Below are 25,364 nucleotides of genomic sequence, written 5' to 3'. Positions count from 1 at the left end.
TCCCCCCCTTTTTAAAAACCGGGGCTTCTTTGTTTTTTTTTTTTTTTTTTTTTTTTTTTTTTCTAGTATGTTTGGGTTAAAATTTCTTGGGCCTGCCCTGTGGCTCTCAAGTTTAAGAAGTCAGATCCCACACTGAATCCTGGACCTGGAAACATGAAGAACACACTAGGAACATGCACATGTGTGCCCCAGATCCCATAAGGATGGAGAAGCGGGGAGGGGACTGTGCCGTGACCACCGCCCATGGTGCTTTCTCTCTCTCCTCATTTTTTTTTTTTTTTTTTTTTAAGGATTTTGCCACAGGGTGTGTGCCACAAACCCTCTCTTCCTCTCTCCTGTTGGGATTGTCGGTATGCACACACACATGCCTGGAGTGATGTTCAAGCCTCCGGGCCTGGGACTCACACCACGATTGGCCATGTGGGAATCCAGCACCTTAATCACCGCGCCACCTGCCGGCCCCCTCCCTCTCCTCTTGCTGACTCTCTGGTGAATGCATGTGTGTTCTGACAAATGAAAACAAAAAAGAAAATGTATCGACTGTGAAATATTTTAGGGATTTGGAAGGAAGAAAGATTTTTTAGCTTTAGAATATTCTTACTTGCTTTATAATTTATAGCTTATGTGGAAGGTAAACTGCTGCCTATCTTTTAGTGTGTAGTTTATTGAGAATAAAGACATGCATCTCTTATCTCAGTGGAAGGAAATTGAAAATGGAAGCACCAATAAAAAAATTTCACACAATAATATAATTCAGTGTATTAACAAATTAACTTTTTCCCTGAAGATACTAGGTAGAATTATAATGCAATATTCACAAGCTGATTACTATTTATAAAGTAATCAATATGTTTAGGGGATAGGTCATTAAATCTATCATTAGACTTATCTCCTAAACATATTGACATTAGAAATCTTGGCATTGTCTAAATATTATTGAGATGCCTACATGCTTATTATTATTTATGTGACTTAATATAAATACGACAATACTTAAAAATTATATAACTCATTCTGGTCATAATATTATGTCAAGTATAGCTTTATCTTTTGGGTTGCCAGCTGTTACAAGTACCGAAGTGGTTTTTGTAAAATTGTTTGCAGGTGCGTATGCTTGCTAGCGTGCCACAGAGAGAGAAGGAAAATGAGGACTCACCCCTCTTGGAGAAAGGTCACACCACAAACCCTTCTCCTCCAACTCTCCCTCCTGTTGAGATTATGGGCACCCATCTGGCTTGTTCTTCAAGCCTCTGAGTCCAGGACTTGAACCATGCAGTAGGCTATGTGGGATCCAGTTGCCTTAGCCACCACAACTGGCTTGCCTGAGAGCTGAGGTTTCAATGATTGTACTTCATATTCCAAAGCCATTTCTACTAAGCTATGTTGTCCAAATACATTAAACTACCTCTGGACATACATGACACCTAATGTACTTCTTAGCTATTAGGCCTACATGAAGATGTGGATGATTCAAAAGGACTACTTTTTACTTTACTCTAGTGAAAAGTAAAATCATGTCTCAGGTACCAGTGTTAAGACTGACTGAAAATTCTGTGTTGCCCAAGACATGGGTCACTATCTTGGAATGAAAATGCCTTAAATACTGGCTCTGGTTTTTTTTTTTTTTTTTTTTTTTTGTTTTTTTTTTAAGCTCACCAGAAAGACAGAGAGAGAGAGAGAGAGAGAGAGAGAGAGAGAGAAAGCGAGAAATCACCACCCCGGGGGATGGCCACGCCACAATCCCTTCTCCATTCTCTTTTCGGGATCGTGGGCATGCATGCACATGCACCTGGTGTGAGTTTAAACCACCGGGTCCAGGACTCAAACCGCTGTCAACTACATGGGAGCCCAGCAACATAGCCATTATGCCAACTGCTGGTCCCCAATACTGGCTCTGTTCTGCTGGCCTGCTAAGCTCATGGTCGGAGCCTGCTGTCAGCGTGGCTGCCACCTGAGTCTGGTCCTGCAGTGGGCAGTGTGTCTGCTCCAGGGCTGGAGGTGACCTCTCTAATCCTGCCTGTGTGACGAGACGTGAGCATGGGTGAGCTAAGGAAAGACTGGAAATCCACAGAGCACTGGCACACCCTTCGTATTCCAAGAAAATGTCATTTCAAAGTACGTAGTTTGTATAAAGAAAAAGAAGGGTATGGAAGAACAGAATTGGGGGGGGCAGCAGGTGGCACAGTGATTAAGGTACTGGGCATCCACATGTCTGACCGTGGTTTGAGTCTAGGATCTGGTGGCTTAAAAATCACACTGGGTGCATGTGTTTGCGTGCCCAGCATCCTGAGAGGAGAATGGAGAAGGGATTGCAGCGTGGCCCTCTGGGGCGGGGTGATGTCTTACTTTGTCTCTCCATCTCTCTCTCTCTCTCTCTCTGGTGAGCTACATGCTCCCTATAGCAAAAAATCTTGAAAAAAGTTATTTATTTTTTGTCAAAGCAAACTAAAACCAATACAAATAATTAAAGCGTCTGAGATTCTTACTACTCTACAAAGTGCTTTAACTTGGATGATGTACTGTGGTCTCACACCAGCTCTGTAAAGTGGGCCTGACACACATCAGCCCATTTTATAAGTGAGAAATGACAGCGTCCATGTTATGTGACTTGCCCCCAGGCGACTGTCAGAGCACAGCGTGGGTGCAAAGCTTCCGGTACAGGTGTCACGAACAAGGGTAACAATAGTGGGGACAATGCGGTGCCTAGATCTTACAAACACTATTCAAGAAACTTAACAAACACTACTGAGGACTGCGAGGGTCACTATGTAGCAATCGTGTCTGGCCACCGAACTCATGGGTTGCCTCATGAAACTAGGGTCCCTTTGTAACCAGTTTTCTTCAGTCAGCCAAGCCAGGGACATGACTCCTGAAAGCTGAGGTGTAGGTATACTGTGGTTCCTGGTCCTCCAGGGCGGCTGGCTTCAGTTTCATTAGAACTCTTTAAGATAATTTGGAACTGTTATCCCTCACAGAGGTGAGCATAGGAAGGGTGGTGAAATTCTTTGCCGTTAGAAAGTGGGGGACCGGCGGATGGCATGACGGTTACATCGCTGACCTCCCATGAGGTCAATGGTAGTCCAAGTGACTTGGCGGCTTAAAACTTATGCTGGGTGTGTGTGTGTGCATGCCCAAAATCCTGAGAGGAGAAGGGAGGAGAGGGGATTGCGAAGTGGCCATCCCTATGCGGAGGGATTTCTCACTTTCTGTTTGTCTGTCTTCCTCTGTCTCTTCAGTGAATACATGTGCTCTATAGCAAAAAATAAAACAAGACAAAACAATAAAACCAACTCTAAAAAACATAGAAGCAGTACTGAGATTCAATCTAAAGGTGATGAGTTATTAATTAAATGCTAAGGATCTTACTAATTATCTATATATGAATTGCTAGAGGGTACGTGTGCTGTTGGGGCCTTGGGTACGCATATACCTGGTGTGTTTTTCAAGCTGTCAGGGCCAGGATTTGAACCTCAGTAGGCCATGTGGGCTCCGGTCCCCGCTCGGCTTGGGGCGGGCACTATGGTTTTTTAGATACATGTACATTCACATACAAATTGCCAAATGCCTAGAAAGCCCTTTGAGAGGCGAGATAGCACAGAGCTCACAACGGTGAAAAGTGTGTAATGCCTAGATAGGCCCAGCCTGTGGGCACGCCGCGATCGGAGCTGGCAACAGATGATGTGGCATTTTTTTAAAAGAATTATTTTTTTTATTTAACTTTATTTATTATTATTATCATTATTATTTTCCAGTTTGATCAGAGAGACACAGAGAGAGAGAGAGGAAGTGAGAAAGCAAGCCACCAGGTTTGAGACTTGAACCGTGGTTGGCCATGTGGGAGTCCAGCGCCTTTAACCACCATGCCACTTGGTGGCCCCGGTGTGGCATTTTCTGACAAGTGACCAGGTAAGGCAGGCTTCACCCCTGACTCGGGGCACAGGCAGATCACCTCAGCCACGCTCAGCGCACTGGCTCTGCCACGCCAGCCAGGCACAGAAGACGATGGCTCGTGTTCGCACAGCCTCCGCTAACAAGGGTCTGGCGACGACAGCAGTGGCTATGGGTTATCATTAGGATCCGGCGGTTGGCAAGGGTGTGCGAGGCTGTGTGCGTATGTGTGTGTGTGTGGCAAGAGGAGTTGTGATAGAGGGTCCACGGCTGAACAAGGCCCAGCATTTCTGGTAGAGCCAGTGAGATTGCTGTGAACTGACAGTGTGTCCCGAAATTCCTATGTCAATGGCCTAAGTCCCAGTGTGTTGGTGTTTGGAGATGGGGCCTTTGGAAAGCCATTGGGGTTAGATGAGGTGATGAGGTGGGGCCCTCATGGGCATTAACAGTCTTAGGAGGAGAGACACCCTAGAGCTTGCTCTCTCTAGGACACGATGAGAAGGCAGTTACCCACAAGCCAGGAAGAGGGCCCTCACCAGAACCCCAAGGTGCTGGCACCCTGACAGGAGACGTCTAGCCTCCAGAACTGTATGAAGATACATTTCTCTAGGGATTTTTTTTGGCAGCTAGAGCCGACTAAGACCTAGATGGACTTCTTATTACTGGAACAGGATAGGTGAGGGAAGGGTGCATAGGAAAAACTTTAATGGGTACAAGAATGCCTGTAAATAAGAGGAAGAGGTTATGGGATGGCGCATCACAGCCGAGTAAGCATACGGGTGATTTGGGGGCCAGCAGGTAGGGTGGCAGTTAAGGCACTCGATTCCCACAGGGCCGACCATGGTTCAAATTGCAGACCTGGTGGCTTGAAGATCACACCGAACATTGTGTGTGTGTGTGTGTGTGCCCAAAATCTGAAACTGGGGGGAAAGGGATTGCAGTGTGGCCATCTCCCCTGAGGGGTGAGTTCTCACTTTCTCTCTCTGTCTCTTTCTGGTGAGTGCACAAACCCTATGGAAAAAACTTTAAAAAAGATGATTTCATACATGTTAAAAAACAAACAAACAAAGAAAGAAACCCTAGTAGAACTACTACCAAACACGCACACCAGAATGTAATGTTCAATGTTGAAGATGGTGAGCGTGTGTGGTCCTTGATTCGACTATGACCCACCGTAGGCATGTCTTTAAACGCTGTACTGTAGCCCACAAAGATATCGAATATATATACCCGGAATCATAATTAATAACATTTAAGTAAAAATAAATCAATAAAAAATAGAGCGTGGTTGAGTGGGGCATGGTTGTGGCGGGGGGGGGGGGGCTTATGGAGAAAAAGCCCCATCTGAAAACCCCGTAGAGCCCTCTTCAGCTGTGACTGATTGCAGGAAGCAAGGCAGAAAGGGTTAAAAAGGCCAAAGTGCAGAACCAGCCAAACCCAGAGGGCAAAGGTGCAGCCTGTGCACAGCAGGTGCAGAGGTGTGAAAGGTGGTGCCAGAAGCAAAGGACATGGGCGTGAGCCTGCTGAGAGTCCCTTCCCACAGTGGGACACCAGCTCGGAACCCTGTAAAGGCAGTAGCTGAATTCCCATTGAGGGAGATGGTGCCTCGGGAGCCCTAGCAGCCCTTCTCCATTCTGTGCCCCAAGAACCCTTTTCTGTGCTGCTGGGCCAAACCTGGTGTCATTCACTCACCACGAACGGCACCGAGCAGGGAGGACCTCTTGGTTCCCCACCCTGCATGGGTCAGCAGCCCTGAGTAGGGAAGTCAGTAAAATGAGCTTCCGTATTTATAGTGCATAGGATTACAAATCATGCGAGTAGATTAGGTGTTTTACAGCTTCCTAAAATGCTGAATAATGCCGTGGAGTGGGTAAACTGCCGACCAGATGTTAAGTAGCGGTCTGTGATGACGCCCTTGGTTCCCCTTGCGGGGCGAGAGCATTGAGTCAATGATGTAATGCAAACGCCAGGAGAAGGAAATTCTTCAAAAATTCCAACTCACGGGTCCTTAGAAAAATATTCAAAGAGGAGAAATCTGCAGCCTTTATAGCCCGTTAATGAGAAGTTCTCTTTATGTACCTTGCAGTACAATGGCTTACATTGGCTAAAATAGCACTGCATAATGCAGGTCTTCTTTGGGGCTTTTTGAAACTGAAAAGTACAAAGGTGTCTTTTTCCTGCATCACAGAAAAGGGTTAGATCATTTACCTTCAGGCTACACAGAGATCAATTGCTAATGTTTAGAGTAGCATCCATTCATCAGCCTGGGACAGGCAGCTTGAAAAGCTCCGAATTCTGTGTGGGTAACAAGGTGGTTGTGAGCAATAGCCCAATAAATAAAATGGAGACAACATCGCGCTTGCTAAAACCTGGTTACCGACGTGAAATGAGAATTAGATATCAAGAAAGCATCAAGAAAAGGCTCTTTAAAGAGACACTAGCCTAATAAAGGCTGGAATTGCAAAGTGCAGCATCGTAACACATTTTGGAATAGGAATAACATTAAGCTAAAATTTGCTTGTTTTTGTGAATGAGATTTATTGTGAATATTTCTAAAATCCCCCAACTCTTGTAATGTTTACAACATAAACTTTCCATTCTTCTAGAATTCTCTAATATTTATCTATTCAACAAATATAAAAGTCTCATATACCTACATTTAGTTGGGTGCTTCTAATAAAATCCAATACTGGCAAGATTCGTTTCCCCAGTATCTCCATGTGCCTCACCGTGTCTTCTCTGGTCAGGAGACTGAAGGGAGTTTTATGTTCTAGAAATTAGAAGGAAAAACTTTTATACAATTTGTTTTAGACTCCCGTTTCAAAATACTTTCTTTAGCAAGCTATAAACAGATGTCTCAATATGAATAGATTGAAATCGTTAGCAGAGAAACTTATCTCTAGACCTGATGTATAACAACAAAAGATCTATGGGGAGAAAGGCAGAGGAGACATTGCCCTTTAGAAATGTTATTTATTCATTTTCTTATGTTTCTTGATTGAGAGATCTCAGAGACAGCCTAAAACAATTCGCCTATCTCTGCAGAGTTAGGTTTTCCTGAGTTGTGAAAAAATGTTGTCATAAATGTGTCTGATTCTTGTCTTGTTCCTCGCTGGTACGGCTCAGATGCGTGGAGCCCAGTGATGGAATGTTCCTCAAAGTTCAGATAGGGCTCACAGGACACAGTGTCAGACAAAACACAAATTCTTAATTATGTGCTTAGAGCTAAAGAAATAAATGCAGCCTGATCTTGAATTCAGCTCACAGGTTTGCGATTTCACCTTTATATGAATATCTTCCTTAATTTTTGAAGTTTCAGCTAGAATTACTAGGTTACATCATCTAACCATACTACACTTCAGGAAATCTGAGTTGGTCTCATTACATAAGAAAATAGCGAAACAAATATTAATACAATAACAAAAAAATCCAAGTGACTTATGGTAGTTACCAGCTTCAATTATGATGGTATATGATGCTTTTGGCATTGGTGAGATACACATCTCTTATTTGCTATAGGGTGCAGGTACTTGCCGGAGAGAGAGAGTAAGAGAGAGAGAGAGAGAGTCAGAAAGCACCCCTTGGAGCGGGGGTAGTATCCATGCTACAATCCCTTCTCCGCCATTCTCCTCTTGGGATGTTGGGCATACGAGGGTCTGGGTCTTAAACTACGCAGTCAGCTATGTGGGACCCAGTTGACCTCACCGCCATGCCACCTGGCTGGCTCCTTGTGTGTGTTCTTGGGGGAAAGCTTTCTTGGAACCAGAATTTCAAGTATTGTTAACTAGCCCATAAATAAGAGTAGAAAGAGTTAATGATAACAGAAATATGTTGGAGCCCTACTGTATGGTAGGCCCTGTGATAAACAAGAGTCAAATAATACACACTTCCTGCCTTATATCCACATGGAAAGGTAATAGTAAGCTCAGTGACTTACCTGTAAATGTTGGCAACTTCCTACTTGATAATTTTTCCAAAAATTTCCCATCTTCTTTGTTTTTGAACCCAAGAGTCAAGAGATATTGTTGGGGAGGACAAGATGACCAGTCAACTGTCTGAGGCAGCAAGTGGAGTCCTTGAAGATCTGAAATATGGCGGGAAAATACTAAGAGACTTTGTTTGGTTTTAATATTTTCATCCTCTAGATTTTACAAACTGTAATTGGGAAAAGTGATGAATACAACACTAGAAGTACAAAGTAGGGCCATGTGGGTTGCACATGGCCAAGTCTGTGGTTCGAGTTCCAGACCTGAAGGTCTGAAAACCACTCCAGGCCTGTGTGTGTGTGCATGCCCAAAATCCTGAGCGGAGGAAAGAGGAGAGGGACTGCCGTGTGCCCACTCCCCTGGGGAGTGATTTCTCACTTTCGCTTTCTCTCTCTTTCTGGTGAGTGCACATATTGTATAGCAAGAAAACTTGAAAAAAGAAAAAGTACAAAGTAAAATGATATGCATCAAAAGGTCACATAGGTAATATATCAAAATCATTTTATAATTTATTTTTTCATAATTTAAACATGAAGGGTAACAATAACATATGACTAGATTACTTATCGTCTTTCCTCACGTTCAAAATAATGGACATTCAAAGCCCATTTTCAGGCTAAATATTTCCCCTGTGACTCTTTTTAAGAAAATTCCCCCTTTTTGGTTCATGGTTTAAGATGTAAGGAAATAATACTATATAAAAAGGAGGAGAAACATTTTCAAGTGAGAATTAAAATTCAAGGCTAATTAACTTAGTCAGTAGCATTTCTACGGGGCTGCCGAAGAAAATTTAAAATGATAAATGCATTGACTATTGTAATTAGACCGGGAAACAATTCAAGTGTCTTGAAAATCATTCTAAAACAAACTCCATTCTGAATGACCAGCGCTAATACTTACTGAGCACTTACTTTCTACCTGCCCCATCCTAAGAGTTTTGTGTGCGTTGTGCTTTTAAAGCTTCACGTGACTTTATTTTTATTTATTTATTTTTATTTTTATTTATTTATTTTATTCTGGAGAGGTTTTTGCTATAGGACTCGTGTGCTCACCAGAAAGACAGAGAGAGACAGAGAAACAGAAAGCAAGAAATCATCCCCCGTAGGGGATGGCCACACCGCAATCCCTTCTCCTCCATCCCATAGTGACTTGACAAGATTGGTGTTATTATCTCCACTTTATGAATGGGAAGCTGATGGGTACAGATGGGAAGTAACTTGCCCAAGGACATGGCTGAGAGTGGGCTAAGCATGATTCACACCTTGGCTGTCTGATTCCAGAGACAACGGGCCTAGAAATTTTACTCTGCTTGGGGAGCAGTTGGCTCTGGACTACTTTGGTGGCAGGGGTAAATGTCAGGTTCACTTAATTCATTTACATTTTGAGTAATGAGACTTTATTTAAAAATATTTATTTAATTTTATTTATTATTATCCCTATTTAATTTGGCGAAGGAGACAGAGGAAAAGTGAGAAAGCAAGCTGCCAAGTCTCGGACTCAAACTACCGTCAGCCATGTAGGAGTCCAGCGGCTTAACCACCACACCGCCTGCTGGCCCCACGAGGCTTCGTTTTGTGATAATAGGTTTCTCAAGTGAGGGGTGATGAACAGAGAGGTTTAATAAGCTCTTCTTGCCTAACACTGTCAGAAAGGGGAAATGTGAGATCTCAAATACCCCAGAATTATGATTTAATTAAAAACCATTTTTTTTAACAGAGCAAGGATGCAAATGCAATGGTTTAAATACAGCCGTCAGAGTTCACCTGTAATAATAAATAATAGCGACCAGCGTGGTGGCACGGTGGTAACTCGGCCTTCTGCAATACTGAAGCCACATGGGAAGGTCTGGGGCGCTCGTCCTGCGGTCTCTCTGCATACGTCGAGCCTACTGGGGCCCCAGGGTCTGGGACTGGCTGAGGGCTGGGGGTGGATTGTGGTGTGGAGACCCTGTGGGGTGCTCTCTCGCTCTCTCTCACAAGAGAAATAAATCAGTAAACTTAAAAAAAGAATAGACTACGCTGTGAAGCACTGAGTGTGGTTCTGTTCACCTAGCCCCACTCCAGCCATTTTGAGCTGCAGAACCCTTTGTCTAAATTAAAATTTGTTTGTTTAAAGCCAATGAAAGTCTAGCTGCTCTGCTTGAGGCCTGGAACACTGGCTGCCCACGCTGGTAGCGTAGCCACACATGCAATAGCCACCATGAGCCCCCGCAGACGGCACAATTAAGACAAAAACAAGTATGCTGATTACTTTAAGAATTAAAATAGCACAGCATGCTTTTAAAACATAAATGCAGATTAAAAACACACTAGAGATATATTCGTTTTGCTTTGGCGATTTATTAGATCACCTCTTAATATCAATGAGGGCAAGCATTCACCGGGCACTTCTGAGCTATATGCGGATCAGGCTTAGCTTTTTTTTTTTTTTTTTGGTTGAGGTTTTTGCCATAGGACACTTGCAATTGTTGGAGAAAGACAGTGAGAGGAGAAGTGAGAAATCACCCCTCAGGAGGGATGGCCACACTGCAATCCCTTCTCCTCCATTCTCCTTCTGGCATTTTAGGCTCGCATGTACACGCGCCTGGCATCAGCCACCACATCTGGGACACAAAACTGCAATCAGCCATGTGGGAGTCCAGCGCTCCAACTACCACGCCCCCTGCTGGCCCCCAGGATTATCTTTTTCACTTAACAACCATGGGCAGCAGGACAGGTTACTATGCCCATCTTACAGGTGATAAAACCGGGGTTTCAAGATACATGCCCAAGATCACACGATGAGCACGAGCAGGGAGCAGAGTTGGAAGGCAGGAGGCTGGATGCCAACTCACAGGCTTATCTTCTGAGACTGTTCCCACCCCAGTTTAGGATCGGGTGTCTGAATTATCAATGACAAATATAGAGTCAGGACGAGGCCAGCACAAGGCTGGTAAGTGTTCTCTGTCTAGAAAAGCACAAGCACAGGAGTTGTGCTCAAGAGTTCTCCGAACTGACAGTAATTGTAGGCACTTTGCCATGCACGTTGCAGCCTAAGCTGCTTCTTTAGCTAGTGTTTGCATTACATCCTGTTTTTTTTTTTTTAAAGGTAAAATAAACACAGTGAAAAACATCATATTCTACATTATTGTAGGTAAAATATGATTTGTGCATGTCATTTTCAAATGTGCAGGAACTTTCTTTCGTTTTGAAACCTGCAGCAGGTCGTCCATGCATACCCTCCGTGTGCATCCTGCTGCTATATTGCCCACGTACTGACAAAGGAAGCATTTGCTGCTTCTGCTGAGTTGCCAGTATTGGGTCGGGTGAAACAGCAATTAAGCAAGCTTGGGCACTGGCCCTGTCTCGGGTAGCCCATCCCAGCCAGAAGTTTGAAGTCACTGCTACATAGATATTATTATAAACACTTTAGGAGATTGACCTCTTCTTACCCTTAAATATTTGTTGGAAAAAGAGGAGCCCAATACTGCTGGCGATTAGACGAACTAGAAAAACTAGCATTAACTAGCACTACAGTTAAATTTTATAAAACACGCTTCAAATTGTCTTTCTTGTTCTCTTTGATCTTCTCTGCTTTATCTTGTGAGTATGTAATCCATTAATGTCCAGTTGAAATTTTAAAATGTGAGAGGTCCTTACATACACACTGTTGCACTTAGGGAAAAAAATATTTTCTTAACGATCATTCTTCTTCCGCTTGTCTGCAGAGTGTATCGCCATGGTATGAACATTTAGCCTAGCAGGTGGTCCATGACCCAAAATGACAACACACTCACCAGATGTTGAAGCTCATGTACCATTAATTTGAGTGCTAATTGTCCTCAATTTTGTGCTCATAAACTTCTTTCTACGTCCGAAAAGCCCTGTGCCACTGATGGATAGGAAAGTTAACCAGATTATATAGTCCTTCAGTGGGGATGTTAGATTGATTTAAAAAAAAAAAAGTCTCCTTTGCTCCCATCATGTCAGAAGAAAATTTGAGAGAAATAAATCCTTTAATGCATTTATTTGCAATTTATCACAATTGGAGATGTAATTTAAATGATTATGACTGAATTTATTATTAAAAGATTAGCTGCAGGCGTGATGCAGCTCCAGTTTTTACCATTAGGGAAGTGGATGCTTTCAATGATAATAAACTGTGCAGACTCGATTTCTTGCAGAAACGTCTCTTTTCATTCTTTTCCCTCCCGATGAAAGATGTCTGATTTTCAACAGAAGAGGTTAAGCAGTCTCCTCTTTATCAGGAATATTTCACTTTACCATGGAAGACTAGCATAGGCCATTTTTCAAGTCTTTGAATTATTCAAGCTTTCGACCTCTCAGTTCTGTGCTGCCTCTGTCTTAAAATGACCTTCCTGGAGTTGAGTAAGTCTCTGTCTGTCTCTTTCTCACACAAGCACACAGTGGTTCTTCTTCCTTCTTCTTCTCTCTCTTGGGCTCTGCAGATCTATAGCTGCTCAAGAGAACCAAGGTTCAAAAAGGCAAATAAATCCTCCTTCCTGTTTTAAGACCATGTAATAAAGGCATTGTTGGAAGAAGAAGAAGAAAAGAAGAAGAAGGAAAAGAAGAGAAGAGAAGAGAGAAAAGAGAGAAAAGAAAAAAAAGAAAGAAAAGAAGGATAGAAAAGGAGAAGGAAAAGCAGCAGCAGCTGATTCCACGTGGTGACCACAGTTCAAATCCCTGATCAGGTTGACTCGAAACACACTGGGCACAGTGATGCGTGGCCAAGATGTGAGGGGCTGGAGGACTGGAGGAAGGCGATCGTGGTGGAGCAGACTCTCTGGAGAGTGCTCCCCTCTCTCTATGCACACACACACTCTTTATCATGAATAAAGACAGAAAAGCTGTCTCCAGCTCGTGGGTATTCTCTCTTCACTAAGAGACCCTTGGGTCTATGCCTAGTAGTGTGGTTCTAGCCATTATTATTAACTTTTAAAGTTTATTTCTTCTGTGAGAGAGACAGAGACAGAGAGATAGGTACTTCCAACCAGGTTCCCATGCCGTGATCCATCCCCGTCTCAGCTGGCCTGGATCATGTGCACGTGCGTGTGCTCATGGAGGTGCCTGTGCCCAGGGCCTTCCCCATAAGGGCCCGATTGTGCTACCTCTGTGTCTTCGCCTGGCCCTCTACCTGTTATTTTTAACCAAAAGTTTGGGGGTCAAAGTCTTAATTCCATCTGAGCATTTTCACCAAGTTCAAACACAGCCTTTCCAAATACCTAAAAGGACATTGCTATTTGTTCATCATCCCAAAACATACCTCAGTAGAGCAAATATGTTCTTCAAAGGTGATTTTTTTTGGTGGTAATTTGCTATAGGGCACATGCACTCATGAGAGACAGGATGAGTAAGAGTGACAGAAAGCAGCCTCGATTTCCCCCTTTGTTTGGAATTGGGTATGCGTGCACACGTGCCTGGTGTGTTTTCCAGGCCACCATGTACCAGAACTCAAATTGCATTGTCAGTCATGTACAATCAGGCTACCTTCATCACCATGTCACCGGCTGGCCCTCAAAGTGATTTTAAAATCTCCACAACTTCTCTAGTCCCTGAGTTTTACCAACACGTTATGAGAAGAGCCAGTACACTAGCTCAAAACTCTGGAGCTGTTACTGGCTTTCCTTTCTTCTAATTCCCTGACACCAGTGAGTATCAGGAACGGCCATCTGCTCAGTCCATCTCCTTCCAGCCCTGCTCTTGGCATCACCACGGCCGCCACCTCGGTTCAATTTCTCATCGGTAACATCTGCATTCCCTAAAGTCTCCCAGCCACCCTCACCACCGCCAACACTGTCCTTTTCTACTTCATCTCCATGCCGCCACCCAAGGAATATTTTCGGAATATCACCTTTGTCACTGTCACATCCTTCCTCATGAATTAGTGATGTCTTTCCTGGCATTGACGGTTGTCAACTGTGAGCATCTACACCTGATTCCTACATGTCCTCTACTATGAAATCTGTGTTATCGATTCTGTCGATTTTTCTACTTGGCCCAACCAGCGTGTATGTCACCTTGCTCTCCTGTTTGTGATGTTCCCAGCCAGAGTCACCCACCGATTTTCTCCGTATTCAGTAGATCCCCATGGACCCAGGTGTGCCTAAAATAAATTCCGCTTTGCATAGAAAAAAATTTTTTCTTAATATTTAATTATCCTTCCTTGAAATTCTTAAAGAACATTTCTCCTCTTTGTTCTAGAATGAATCTCCTGCTTCATGGGGGCCTGTATTATCTTCCCGAAAGGTTTTCTTCCCTTGTGGATCACATCTTCAAGTTACATTCACACCCCAAGCCCCCAGTAGGTTCTCAATTAAGAACTGAATTGAATTGAATTAAATGAATTGAATCTAAAAATGAACTTTTCAAATTCCAAAGTTTTTTCCAAATTCAAAATTTAAAAAAAGAATTATTAATTTTATTATTATTATTGTTATTATTTGATAAGAGAGAAAGAGAAAGTGAGAAAGCAAACCGCCAGGTCCAGGACTTGAACTATGATTGGCTATATGGGAATCTAGCACCTCAACCACCATGCCACCTGCTGGATCCCCAAATTCCAAATTTTTAATGGTCCAAATAAAAATAGAATTGCAAAAAGTAATAAAAGGCAAACAAAACTAATGAAATGTCCAGAGTTTCCAAGATATGATTTACTTTCTGTCACTAAACTTAGAGGAAAAATATAAATCCGCCCCCCCACAGTCTTTACTTGACTTGCCAAAATCTTAAAAGTGTTCTTTCATCTTATGAAGCAAAATATAAAGGGACTTCGAAACATTTGTAGAAAAATGTAATTAAGCTATGCGTTTATGTTGATAGAAAACATATTCAACTCCATGCATAGTATTTTTTGTAATATACATTTCCACAATACTTTTGAAGATCCCTTTGAATTTGTATCCAACAAGGCAGTAGAGTAGATGCCCAAATGAGCAGAGAACAGTTTTGCCTGGATGGGAAAATGGGCTCCATAGCCACGCTGTAGCCATGGTGCAATTTATTCTCTGGAAATCTGGATGCTTAGTCACAGGAGATTGAATTACTAAAGAGTCTGGGTTACCGAAACCCTTCGTAGCACCAGAAAAGCATCTGCAAAAACATGAAGTATTGATTGTAGATGCAGAGACTCATCTATATGTGTGAGGGATAGCTGTATTTGTTACAAAGTTAAATATCCGTAAAATAAAACTTGAACGCTCTGCAAATAAAGTATGAAACATAGACGGCGTTATCATCCGTATTATCTGTTGGACACCTCTAACTACCGCCAGCAGATTATGAATGAACATTTCAAAGCAATTTCTTAGAAAGAAAAACCATGGAGATTTCAAAATCTTTCTAGAAATATGCAAATTTGTTAGTGTTCTATTACTGCCTTTCTAGAAGTTTCATTTCTTTTCTTTATTTTCTGCTATCTGTGTTATTTCCCTGCCCTTTGTCCATAACAAAATGTTCTGACATTTTAGGCTAGAGCAAAATCTCGTTTCTAAAGGTTCCAATTGCTCAGTGTGAGATGAGACCGTGTAAGTTTTATATGACTTCTTTTTACTGATCAGTTTCAGAGTTTAGCTTCTACAGTACCTTCATAATGCCAGCACTTTGTCATTACTTCTTTTTCAATCATTTTCTAAGTTTTATCTTGTACCCTTTTTAATGCCAATACTTCTATCTTGGAAGTTATCCACAAATTCACATCAGCAAGAAAATAGCAAAAGGCAGCAACTTTGCAGCTAAGTTATCATTATTGCCCCCCATCAATAATAAAATCCTTTCCACTTTTAAAAACATAGGTAGCATATTTTGAGTTTTGCATTTGATGTGTAAGAAAACTGTATGTATAATGAATCATTGTGTGATAAAATCATACTTTTCCTTTGACTTTAATTATAATTTCAGAGTTTTAGATGCAAATGGAAAAAAGAAAAACGTTTTTCAATCCCCCAAATCCTAATTTTAGTTCAGACTGCTATTCTACTTCCCCAAGAAAACCAAATGTTGTATATTTAAGTTTCCTCTCTTAATCCATATAAAAATTAAATAAACCATCCCCTGTTTAATTCATTTTTCTGTGTCTAACAAGTGGAAACCATAGACTGGGTAAGGGGAGGAATGCAAGTTTAGGTCCAGGTGTGGTGCACACTGCTAGGGGCCTGTGCTCTGCAGGCTGGACCCCACATAGAGGCTCAGGTTAATTCCCAGTCCAACCTAAAGGCCAGGCAGCATGGCATCTCCTATAGGCTTAGCTGGGAGGCTGAGGCAGGAAGGCTGTGATATTGCAAGACCCTCTCTTAGAAAATAGAGGGAGTAGAGGTTCATCTAGCTCACAGTTGGGGGTTCAAGGTCAAAGGGACACATATAGTGTGGGTACTCTCATTGGGGGAACTCTTTGAAGAGTTCCAGGGCTTCACAGAGCATCAAATGGCAAGAACTTAGCAGAGCTCATGGGTCTGTGTTTCTGCATTTACAAAACTGCCAGGGAGTTAGGCATGGGTTCCCCTCGATGACCTCATCCAATTCTAGTCACCTTGCTAAGAAGTTACAACACCACAATCAATTAAGTCTCTGTCTTCTCTGTGATGCCAATGGCTCACCAAATTTTAACACATGAATCTCTGGGGAACACATTTAAATCATAGCAATCCTACAGGATTTTTATACACAATTCATCTCTATTTCGTTTGGAATTCTTATTGATTCCAAAGTTTTATGTCTAGTCAGTTTTATTGAATCTTATTCTGAGTTCTATTACAGTGAAGATCCTTAATGCCACCCTCAGCAAAGTAGATTTAAGACAAGACGAACCTTAAAGATACAATTATACTCTTTAATAATGAGACTCACTACAGTACAATGTGACTATGATTTCCATAAACTGCCGTCTTACTGCACTACGTAAGAGTTAGAATGGTCATTGGCTGGTTGGCTCCGTGGCATGCATTTCTCTTCTCTGCCTACACCCTTTTTTACCCATTAGAATTCTCTCAATGACTTTTTATTTTAAAAGTGAGCTCCAAATGACTTAAGCCAACTGACCCATGACATTCCCTTGAATAATTTGTTCAATCGTATGCATATAACATAATTTGGGCCAGTGTAAAAGAGTGGCTCAGGACTTGTGTGGAGGAGGCTCTCACTGTCCCTGTAAGCACATCTGAGCATTTGGATACCATACTCATGGACCTGGCACTGCAGGCGTGGCACGCCTAGTGGAAACACTAGGTGGAACTTGAGAATAAAGTAGACCGTGGAAACGGGAGAGCAGGAAGATACCGAACTGTGGGGTCAAGCTATACCCAAAGGCAGTCCCACCCGTGGGTCTTTCAGTTACACAGATGATGTGTTCCATGTCTCCTTCTGCCCTTTGAAACTTAAATATGCCCAAGTGAGTATGAGCTGTGATTCCTATCACCTGATCAAAGACTCCTACATAGGAGATTAGCAGACAGTTCTCTGTACTATAAATAATATGAGATCTTTAAAAATATTATAGTTGAGAGGTGAAACAGTCATAAACCCTTCAGGTTGAATTTCTGGGAAGAATGTTTTCCTTCTTGGAGAAGAATAGTAGTTTGAAGATGAATTATTAATTTTTATAGCTAGCACAGATAGCAAAACTGAATACATTTTGGTACTGCCATTATTAAGCTAGTATTACCGATATCTAGACTTGAATCTATTTTGATGGGAATGTAACATAGGATCGCCACTGTGCAAAATAATGTGGCTGTTCCTCAAAAGAAAAAAGAATCCAAAAACTCTTCTTCTGGGTACATACCCCAGATAACTGAAATCATGGACTCGGGCAGGTATTTATATACCCATATTCATAGCAGCATTGTTTACAGATATTTATATGCCCATATTCATAGCAGCATTGTTTACAGATATTTATATACCCATATTCATAGCAGCATTGTTTACAGTAGCCAAAAGGTGAAAGCCACTCAAATTTCCAATGACGGATAAACGGATGAACAAAATCGGTGTACATATATACAATGGACTATTACTTGGCCTTTAATAAGGAGGAAAATCAGACACATGCTTCAATATTGAGATACCTTGGAGAAACATGTGAGGTGAAATAAACCACACATAGATACTGCATGATTCCATTTATACGAAGTCCTTAGAGTAGTCAAATTTATAGAGACAGGAAGTAAAATAGTAGTTACTAGGGGCTAGGGGAGGAGAGGGTGGCAAGAAATTGCTTAGTGGGTAGAGTTTCAGTCTGGGAAGGTGAAGTTGTGGATGGTGGAGTTGGTTGTATAACAGTATGAATGTGTACTTAATGTCACTGAGCTAGACTCTTACAAATGTCTAAAATAGTAAATTTTATATGATGTATATCTTACAACAGAAAAACAAACAAACAAAACAACCCACAAACTTCTTCATAGTGATTACCTCTGAAAGGGGAGGGAGGAGAATGGGATAAGGAATATCCTGAGAATTTCAGCTATACTTTTAAAGTTTTAGTCCTTAAATGAGGTGGTAGTTATGGGCGTGTTCATTGTTATTCTTTCAGTAAATTTGAAACATTATAATACTAAAAACATAGAAGTTTCTGATTTTTATAATCTTAGGAAAGACAATCTGGACCAATCTACCTCTGAAGAGAACCAAAACCCTTACAAAAAAATATGGACATGTAGATCCGTCCAAGAGTATCAAGGAGTTACTTAGCAGAGATGTAGGAAAAAGAGCAATCTAAAGTGGCCGTCCCCGCTTTTGGTGTGGCCTTGATCCAGGGCACACTTTCTGATTGGAAAACTATGGCTCAGCAACTGAACAGGCTTTAGGAGAACAACATGGGGGGCGAGGGGGTAGTGAAAACCATGTCTGTGTCCTAGGAGCAGAGTGAGCCATATGCAATCAAGCCAGCCTCACTACCAGTAACTGAGGCCAGTTAAGTCACTCTCAGTAATTAAGGTCAACCTCGCGATCACAGATACAATAAACCTGAACGAAATATTAGTAAACGTTGGTTTACTAGCAGTTTGTAAAAAGAACTACCTGTCATTAATCATTTGGTCTATCCCAGAAGGGTCAAACTGGTTTAATATTTGAAAAATAGACAATGTAATTTATCACATTAATTCAATTAACAGATTAAAGGAGTAAAACAGGAAACATTGATCTCTATAAATGTGAAAGGCAAGGAAAGGGGCCAGCAGGTGGCGTGGTAGTTGGGGAGCTGAATTCCGCATACTGAGTCTGACCTGCAGGTACCAGACTTGGCAGTGTGAAGGGCAACCTGGTGTTTGCGCCTGGAATACTGAGAGGAGAATGGAGGAGAAGGGAATGCGGTGTGGTTATCCTCCCTAGGGGGTGATTTCTCACTTCCTCTTCTTTCTCTCTCTGCCTCCTATGAGCATACACACCTTATCTAAAATGTACAAAATTAAAAAAAAAGACAGGAAAAGATTACAGTACCTTAGAAAACTGGGACCAGTTTGCTAGTCTAGTAAAAGGTTATCTGTAAAATCCCAAAGCAAATATTCTATTTAATAGTTAAAACTAAGAACTTTCCTTTTAAAATTGGATACAAAATAAGGACACTCACTAAAAACTCTGCAGTAGCTTGAATAAAATAAAATTTAAAAAGTAAAATACAAGAGATTTAAAAATTAGAAAGGAAAAACAATTTTACAGAGTATATGTAGAAAATCCTAGAGAATTCATAGATAAAAAAATGGAATAAAGAGTCTATGTGGCAGGTTAATTGAATACAGTTGATATAAAAATAAATTGCATTTCTGTATACCAACAATAAGTAGAAAGGGAAATAAAAGTTCAATTTATATTATCATAAGAAACATGCTTGTCATTATTACAGTTCAAAAAGCTATAAGGCATTACTGAGAGAATGAAAAATAATATTTAAGTAAATGGAGAGATACACCTTGCTTATGGATTGCGAAACTTAAACTTGTAAAAATGTCAGTTTTTTTTGTCCCCAAATTGATCTACAGATTCAATCTCCACTAAAACACCAATAGTTTTCCTTTGAGGGGGTAGAAATCAATGACATTTTATAACCTTGATAGGGAAATGCAAAGAATGAAGCAAAGCTAACCTCTCTTGAAGGGAAAAGCAAGGTGGCGGATCTGTATGATGGGACATCAAACTATGAGGGTACAGCAGTGAAGACAATATGGCGTCTACGCAAAGGTAAACAGACAGAAATACGAGACAGATTAAAGTGGTAGAAACAGACCCAAGCACATCCACTGCTTCGGGACTGTAGTGGCATTACAGAACACTGCGTGCATGATGGCCTTTTCAACTAAAATATGCTGGGATACTTTACAACTGATGTAGAAGAAGTGAAATTTGATCTCATGGCCTCAACCATGTGAGAACATCTGTTCTAAATGCACTGCAGACCTCCTGAGCAGGAAGAACAGATGCATAAAGCATTTAGTAAGTAAAAGGAAACTATTTAGTTTGGGAAAAAAAATTCTTCAAAAATAAACTCCAAACACTAGCTATAAAGGAGCATAATGAGTTAAAATGGAAGGATTTCTGTTTAATCAGAAGGTATCAGGAAGAGTAAGAGAAGGTATCTGCAACACATCGACCTCATATAGATTTCATCTAGAGTATTCAAAGAACTATACATTATCAAGAGGAAGTAAAACAAACCCTACAGAATAATGAGCAAGAGACTTAAACTGGCATTTCATAAAAAAATCTGAACGTCCAATAAACATCTGAAAAGGTGATCGCCTTCATCAGTGATCAAGATGCTGTAAATTAGAATGGCAGTAAGATGCCATATAGCGTGTATAATGACCATAGAAATGGCTAACTTAATAGAGTGTCACATGCTGGTGACATGTATAAAGACGGGGATTTAACACATGACTGGGAAAATGAACGTTAGAACCTCACTCTGAAAAGTAGTGTAATATTAGCTACTAAAATCTGATTGTCTGTATAAAATCTCACTTCCTGTGTGACCCAGTAATCTATTCCCAAATACAATAGGAGACATGTAAGAATGTTCAGAATAGCATTATTTATCATTGTTGCAAGTGGGAAACAACCCAAATGTTTACCACCAGGGTAATGTACATAAATTCTGAGCTCCTCCTATATTGGAATATGATATACCAATGAAAACAAGTCAATTAATGCTTTTTGAAGCATAGATTAATTTCATAAGTAAACTGTTGAGCAAAGGAAGCCAGGTACCAACAGGGTCCTCCATGACACTGTATCTTTACAAACATCCTTTAGAACATCTGTGATGTTCTGAAGCAGGGCAGATCAGTCTGGGGTTCAGGGAGGAAGAGTTAGGTGGAATGCTGCAAAGGGACGGAGTCATTCCTCTGAGTCAGGAGGGCGGTGACCTTAGTGGGGGCAAAGGCTGATTTGGGATTGGGCAGGAGCCAGTAGAGAGAACAGGCAATGCTTTGTTTCTCGGCTTGATGTTTACGCCACAATAATTAAACTGTACATTTTAGCTGACTATTATTTTTTAAAAGTTCATTTATTTATTCCATGAGCAAAACACAGAAAGATAGCACCCTAGAAAGATCCTGACCCTGTAACTCACCCTAGCTTCAGCCGGCCCTGGGTCATGGGCATGCGTGTGACAGACATACCCAGGGTAGTTTCAGGATGGAAATACGGAACCTTTCCGCACAGGCCAGCTTCAAAGTGTTTTGTCCTACATCTATGCCAGCATCTGGCCCCCTAAATTGTTAGTTTTAACATGTGTGTGTTATTTCACAACGACAGTGTCTTAAAAAATAAAATAAGCAAGAAAAATACATCTAGGTGAGTCGGCTGGGGCTCGTGTTAGTTGTGAAATGCAGTGATTGTAGGCCATAAGGTCACCCAGAAACACTCGTGCTCAGAAGCTGGAGGTTAACTGTGAGCCACGTATTTGTCGAGAAAGGAATGAACGCAAGTGCTCAACAGGCAAAGCTAGAAGAAGAAAAAAGAGACTAACACTAAAAAGTAAAAAATTCAGCTTTGTGCAAAATTTCCTTGTAGAATTTAAAATAGAAAAAGGAGAGACATAGTTTTATCTGATCGGATGTTTAATTGTGAGGGATTGAAATGCTCAGCTGCTTGATCATCAGACGTAGATTTCAGAGCGGCTGGGTCAGATGTTCCCATTCCAGCCTTCCCCTCGTGATCCCCTTACCTGCTCAGAGGGGCTCTGCTGGTATGAAATGGTGGGGCCTTTTTAAAAGTGGATGGAAGAACAGGAGGAACTGCTAGCAGGACTGACACAGGAAAGGGATTCAGATAGAGAGAGCGAGCAGAGCATTGGGCCGGAGAACTCACAGTGAGGGAGGAGCTTCGGGGAAGGCTGCCAGGGAGGTATTTGTGTTAAGGCATATGTGAATTTTGTAAGATTTTCCTGAACTTTAGGAATACAGTGCCCCGAATACCTGTGCGCTTTCTGCCGTGGACTCCATTTCTGCTGTCCCACAGTGCCCCAACTCATTCGTGTTTATTGAGGGGGGCCATAAAAATTTTATATTACTTCCACTAATTTTTAGATTATTGATTGCTTACTTTTTTTTTTTTTTTTTTTTTTTAAGTTACCCTTCCTGGTTGTTCAATCAGATCCTGTAAGGAAACACACGGAACAGGAGGCATTGTATATAGTCCAGGGGTACTCACCTACAGAGGATGGTGAGGCCCAGAGGCAGAGAACCAGCCTGCTGTCGCAAAGGACAGCCACTAATTGAGAAGTGTTTTCTTCTGTTAGAGCAAATGCAGAACACCGCACCTTCCCCTGGGGAGACCCGCAGGTTAGTATCTCAGGAACACGGAAGCTGGCACCATGCATGGAGGTCTCTTTGCCTTGGGAGTGATTCTCTTATTCTAACCAGAATTCAGTGCCACACATATGAGGTGACTTATTATCTTTATCACTAACCTGGCTGTAACACTTTCAGAAATAGTGGGGATGCAGTCTCTTTAATTCTCTAACTTTTTCTGTTTGAGAAAGCTAGCTACAGCTTGACAACTCTTGATCATGATAAAATTAAAGTAATTTAGAGAAGAAAGGATAAAATGAGAAATTTTAACTTGATGTTTCAGAGAACATAAGAATGTATTATTCTTACTGGTAAATGATGACTGAACAGAACAAGGTTATAAATTTCAGTGAAAAGCAATTTTTAAAGGTCTATTTTAGAACGATATAGTATTCCCCTGAACATACATATTTACTCTTGGGAGTTAAATTGCACTAGAAAGACAAAATATGACTCTTTCTACCTAAGTGTTAAAGTAATTGATATCTAATCCAGAAAACTTTTCTATTAAACATTAGTAAGCACAGATCCATTACTGAATATTTATTTATTTAGAAAATAAATCTTGATATTTTCATCAAGAGGAGACAGGATATGCTTATTGTATTACTTTATTATTATTAAAATACAACCATGCAAGAATAGGAACTATGCAGCATTGCATTATTTCACTGAAATATATGAATAAAAATCTCCAGCAAAATCTTTATAAATGAAAACATAATTCTGGAGCTGGTGAATTATTATTTGTTTTATATACCCTGACTACTCTGCATAAATCAAACTGGATTTTTCCTTAAATAAGAAAAATGGATAGCTACACTACTAAAAATTCAGTAAATTTTTTCTCCATGAAACATAATACAATACAGCTCTATTATAATATGACTTTAAGATTTGGTGGGTCTTGACAGATCCCTGAAACAGAAAAAGGATGCACGGCAAGTTCCTGAACATGGATAAGCCTGGGTGGATTTGAGTGTTAGCCTACCCTCAAGGATTATAGCCATCATGAGGGTAATGTAATCCTCCTACCTGCTGCTGAGGGGAGTGAGTTTTTCATAAGTTATTGTAAAACTAATTTCTACTTTTGTTCGTTCATGCCATTAAAAAAATTAAACATATTGGGACCAGCAGTTGGTATAATGGCTATGTTGCTGGACTCCCATGTAGTCGACCACGGTTGGGGTCCCAGACCCGGTGGCTTAAACCCACACTGGGTGCATGTGTGTGTGTGCCCAAGATCCCAAGAGGAGAATGGAGGGGGTGGATCACAGCGTGGCCATCCTCCCTGGGGGGTGATTTCTCGCCTTCTGTCTCTCTCTGTCTTTCTGGCCGGAGCATGCGCCCTATAGCAAAAACTTCTCAAAAATTAAAAATATTAATTTCAACCTAAATACATGCCAAAATGAATTAATGTTCTAAGTTTGCCCCCATGCTTCTGCATTTCATGTGGAAATCCCTGAAAAGTGCGGTTATGTATTGGGGGCTGGTTAGAGAAAAAGCGCTGCTTGGGAGCTCTCGGCCATGAATAATCTTGCAGCGCATCACTCCTGCCTCTGCCAGCTATTGCTGGGCTTGCTCCTTCACGGGACCAGAGAGGGATGAACTCAGTACTTCCAGGCTTGATGAAGGTGACCTGGAGTTGGGCAGAGTTCTGAGCTGGAGGGTTGTTTGCCAGCCCACACTGGGAGAATTAAATGCATCAGTCTCCAAGTTTTAATGATAACAACTACTTCTCCAGGAAAACTTCGATAGGCAGATTCCTCATCCAAGATCTCCGAGGTAAGACTATGTGACCTTCATCTGTGGATGGCTTGTTTAGATGACTTGTGGAATTTAGAAATTCTTTTGCTATATTTTTCTTGTCACAATAAAAACCTTATAATTGTATGTTACCTCCCAGGGTATCAATATACCTCCTAAAATATTATCTTTCTATGGAGGGGTACACACATGTGTTTATGAGAGCGTCTATCTGTACTACCTGTGGAAGGGTGAGTGAGTGTGAGGTAGAGGGATATATGTGTGAGCCAGCAGGTGGTGTGGTGGTCAAGGTGCTGGACTTCCATGTGGTCAACTGTAGTTCGAGTCCCACACCTGCTGGCTTCGTTTTTCTTTGCTCCCCACCCTACCCCTCCCACTGTCTCTCTCTGGTGAGCGCACATGCCCTATAGCAAATAAATAAATAAATGCGAACTAAATAAAGAATTATTTTTTAGAAAAGGGGGGTATATATGCAAACTCTGCATGTTTTGGAGCATGGAGTTGATTGCAGGCAGAGCAGTGTCTATTTAGTTGTTGAGTTAGTAGGAACTTGTGCACATTGTAAATCTTGTTAAGATGTTTATGATGTAAGGGGCTAAATGTATTAAAGATTTTTAAAGGGCATCCAACTTTCAGGGGTTTAAAGCAAGATAATTTTTTTTTAATTTTTTTTTTTATTTTTATATAGGCATTCAGAGGCGACCTTCCCCACAGTCATTTAGGGACTGAAGCTTCTTTCCATGGTCCTCTCTACTCAGTTGGTGGATGAGAAGAGACTTTTTTAAAAAGAGATTTTTGCTATAAGACACATGTGGGGAACCAGCAGTTAGCATAATGGCTATGTCGCTGGACTCCCATGCGGTCGACCGCTGTTCGCGTCCCAGACCCGGTGGCTTAAAACTCACGCCAGGCGCATGTGCTTGCATGCCCAAGAT

General features: G+C 41.4%; 1 protein-coding gene across 8 annotated transcripts in view; it reads right to left on the bottom strand.

Moving 5' to 3' along the window:
* The window catches only part of SPATA16 (spermatogenesis associated 16), a 246,382-nt gene that overhangs the window by 37,659 nt on the left and 183,359 nt on the right, over positions 1–25,364 (bottom strand). For all 8 annotated transcript variants that reach the window (XM_006155040.2, XM_006155045.2, XM_006155046.2 and 5 more), the window contains exons 7-8: positions 7,826–7,972; positions 6,546–6,658 (exon numbers count right to left, since the gene is read on the bottom strand). In XM_006155040.2, the coding sequence (XP_006155102.1) occupies positions 6,546–6,658; positions 7,826–7,972 (260 nt within the window). The remainder of the gene's footprint in view (positions 1–6,545; positions 6,659–7,825; positions 7,973–25,364) is intronic.

Source organism: Tupaia chinensis, unplaced genomic scaffold, assembly GCF_000334495.1.
Source record: "Tupaia chinensis unplaced genomic scaffold, TupChi_1.0 Scaffold000430_1, whole genome shotgun sequence".
NCBI classification, from domain to species: domain Eukaryota; kingdom Metazoa; phylum Chordata; class Mammalia; order Scandentia; family Tupaiidae; genus Tupaia; species Tupaia belangeri.
This window is presented reverse-complemented; position numbering and strand designations above follow the sequence as displayed.